A 3,253-nucleotide genomic window follows, 5' to 3' on the forward strand; every position below is an offset into this window, starting at 1 on the left:
ATTATTCAAATATGAAAATCAAATTTTAGCTAGAAATATAAACCTGAAATATTCTGTTTTCAGAGGCACTTTTTGTAATGAAATTACTGTAAAACTTAATTTACATAACGAACTGTTCAATAAGTTATACAAGTATCAAAATACAGAGTTGGCAACTTATCAAAAAACTCACTTTAAAATCTGTTTACCTCCAAGAGATAACTTGACTAGTGTTGGAGGGAGGGTGACCATTATTACAGAACATAAGTCTGGAAGAAACGTCGTCGTTGTGGTAACTTGTAATTTGTCAAGAGATCTGACAAAGCGATGAGTCGCTCTCACTAGCCAAGCGACGCAAGAACACATATATAAAAATCTTCGGTTTTTTTGTCCGCCTATCTTAAAATGCATTTGAAGTGAATTAAATAAAGACAACTGTAAACATTTTTAATATTTTCTTTTTTCAATTAGGTTCATGCTCGAGTTAACCTTCTTGAGCAATAGAAAGAACGTTGTATATTTCCAAACACATTGCAAATACTGTAGAAGATAAGAAAAATTCACAAAGAACGATGGGCATAACGGTCTTGGACCAATTTCCAAAATATTAAACTCAAAATATTAAGTAAATTAAAAGTTTTAGAATTCAAATCCACCTCCGCAACCCAACTGGCATTCAAAGAATGTTGCAAAATTGTTCATGTTGCCTCCGCAGCCATAGTACTCAAACTCCGAGCAAAATCGCCACATGCTGTTGTAGGCGTATCGGATCACAGGAAATGTAAAATTGGTGCAGTGACCAGGATCTTGCTGTACCTTGCAACCGCATCTGCGCAGACAATGTATTGGGGTCCGGAAGCGATTGCCGTTACCTCCCCTTCCGAAGTATTCGAACGGTTCGCATTGCTTGGAAGTCATATTGAAGAACCACTTGGTCTCTCCTTGTTGAAATTTTAGTTTAGAATACCCTGGTCGCATCGGCAGCCTACAGTCGCCTTAAAAAGAATACGAAAAGAAAATTTCATTGTTTTCATTAATTTTTCATTTTTTTCTAGGAATTTGTAAAAATCGTGAATTTTCTTAATTTTTGTTGATTCAAAAAGATTAAATGATCAATAGTAGATGTTTAGATAATTTAAAAATAATAAAATGTAAGTATTTTGAAAATAAAAATCATCTTTTGAATATTCATTTTAAATTACATATTAAGAGCTATGCAACTTTATTCGTGCTAAAAATTTAAGAAAATTAGCAAAGCAGTTTGTTGATTACATCAATAATGTTAGTATATTCTGAGCAATCTATTCATAAATCTTCAAAACAAATCCAATAGAAAAGATTCAATTCTTCAAATGTTCTACAACATTAAAATTAACTTCTCATTGCCAAGACTTAATTGCAAAACAGCTTGTCTTCAAGCCTCTATACATAAAATACATGTAAAATTAGGACTATAGGCTTTTGAAATCAGCGAACTCGAATTAATAAAAAAAAATGAAGCTAATATTTAACCCAGAAATAGCCTCAAACCTCCGCTCAAAAACCTTAGACCCCCCCTCCCCCCCCCCCCCCCCGAAAAATAAATAAATAAATAATGAAGGAAATATTGTTGAGATGTTAACATCGGGTCGCCTATAATAAATTAAACATTTCTACTGTACTTATCATCTGATTATTTTAAGTTTGAGATGAATTTGTATCCTTTCAACCAAAAGTAATTTGTAATTCGGAAGTTTTATTTCAATTAAATGGGATAAATTTATTTATACATGTACAATCATGTAAAAATTAAATTAAAAATGCCATTAATCATTTAATCGTTTTATTCGACTTTTCGATTATGTGTATAATCATCTCTTGTCATATACCTCCTAATGCAATTAATACTAGTGTATTTCTGTTATTTGTAACATCATCCAATAAAACGCACATATGACATTTGCACATTATAATATACAAATAATAATAATCAAACAAGCTTTTAAAAAACCTTTTAAGAATTATATATACATATAATGATCAGACTTGTTTTTTTAATAGTATAACAGATACATTTTTTTTTACCTGGTAGTAGATTATATCCTTGAATCCATCCGAAGATATCCGTTTGGGCCCAGACCGTTAGAATTAATCCGGATAAAATAATCAGGGATTTCATAATCTTCTTCTTCAGCTGCGCACCAAACAGACTGCTGAACAAATGACAAATTAAATTAGAAAACAAAGATTTTGTAATTAAAAATTTTTGTTTTTATTAAAAAATGTTGTTTAATGAAAAATTACAACTATCAAAACACAGATCCTGTTCTTGTTACGACATTTGTAAAAAAAAATATCTGATTAATTAGCAAACTGTCCCCTTTGGCAATTAATACAAAGCCAGAGAAAAGACAAATGTTTTTTAACATTTCTGCGCTAAAATGTATCATCGGCGATTAAGAACTTTCAAATGAATTAATGCGCAATGCCGGAAAAATTAATTCAGCGTAAATTTTGTGTTTCTTCTGCATACCTACCTCTGTCGTCCTGTGTCGAGAAGTCCGAACCCGAAAGATTTGTCACATTTTGACCAAGCGTAAAACACGATACATGTTTCTGCCATTAGGGATTACAAGGACAATGTCACGAGTTCCACCTAATTGATAATGTACTATAATACACTATATACTGTGGTTTCATTAATATTCAAGGGTATCAAATTTCGTGGATAAAGTGAATATCACAGTTTCAAGGATACGTAAATTCGTGGCCAATGTCCCTATCAATAAAAAATGTTAATAAAAATTGCACTTCAATGAACATTAAATTTCGTGGATCAACTTAACAACGAAATCCACGAAAATTGGTATTCAACGAATATTTATGAAACCACAGTATACTAAATAAATGCTTTTTTCAATTCATCACTATTTTTGTCCGTGATATGAAGATAATATGGTGATAAATATCATTCAACAATCCTAGCAATATGCACACCTCTGATATATGTACAATTGATCTGCAAAAGAACAACTTCCGATCTTAAAAACTGTAGGAGGAGTTATCCGTACAATAAGGGTACCCTTTTGGCAGCCGCCTGCCCACCATTTTCACCATTTTGATAACCGCATTTTCTCGTTGGAAAACCCGTTAAAAAAATTAATTTAAGTACTAATTTTACTGTGAGCTGGCCCCATAGAGCTAGTTTTCCCTGGTATTTTGTAAGTAAAAATCTAAAATAAAATAATTCTTAAAATGAAAAATATTATATCTTACAGATTTGTTCTTACTGACA

The 3,253-nt window shown here is 31.5% G+C and overlaps 1 protein-coding gene across 2 annotated transcripts; it reads right to left on the reverse strand.

The window, feature by feature from the left end:
• Nucleotides 1-412: 412 nt before the first annotated feature.
• LOC128176145 (BPTI/Kunitz domain-containing protein 3-like) lies at nt 413-2,623 on the reverse strand. 2 transcript variants are annotated; one of them, XM_052842243.1, is made up of 3 exons: nt 2,496-2,623; nt 2,044-2,171; nt 413-974 (listed from the first exon to the last, which is right to left on the reverse strand). In XM_052842243.1, the coding sequence occupies exons 1-3, from the start codon at nt 2,579-2,581 to the stop codon at nt 619-621; spliced, it is 570 nt and encodes a 189-aa protein (XP_052698203.1). In that variant the 5' UTR covers nt 2,582-2,623; the 3' UTR covers nt 413-618. The 2 variants fall into 2 exon arrangements, with proteins under 2 accessions (XP_052698203.1, XP_052698204.1); XM_052842244.1 differs by having other exon boundaries at nt 2,044-2,168; nt 2,496-2,517.
• Between the last annotated feature and the right edge of the window lie 630 nt (nt 2,624-3,253).

This window comes from Crassostrea angulata, chromosome 3 (assembly GCF_025612915.1).
Source record: "Crassostrea angulata isolate pt1a10 chromosome 3, ASM2561291v2, whole genome shotgun sequence".
NCBI lineage: Eukaryota > Metazoa > Mollusca > Bivalvia > Ostreida > Ostreidae > Magallana > Magallana angulata.

What these genes read in the sequence shown, in the direction of transcription:
- LOC128176145 (XM_052842243.1), bottom strand. Translation starts at nt 2,581, where the DNA reads ATGGCAGAAACATGTATCGTGTTTTACGCTTGGTCAAAATGTGACAAA. An exon ending in CTCGACACAGGACGACAGAG is followed by an intron (nt 2,172 to 2,495) that starts GTAGGTATGCAG and finishes TCATTTGTTCAG; the next exon opens with CAGTCTGTTTGGTGCGCAGC. An exon ending in AGGATATAATCTACTACCAG is followed by an intron (nt 975 to 2,043) that starts GTAAAAAAAAAT and finishes ATTCTTTTTAAG; the next exon opens with GCGACTGTAGGCTGCCGATG.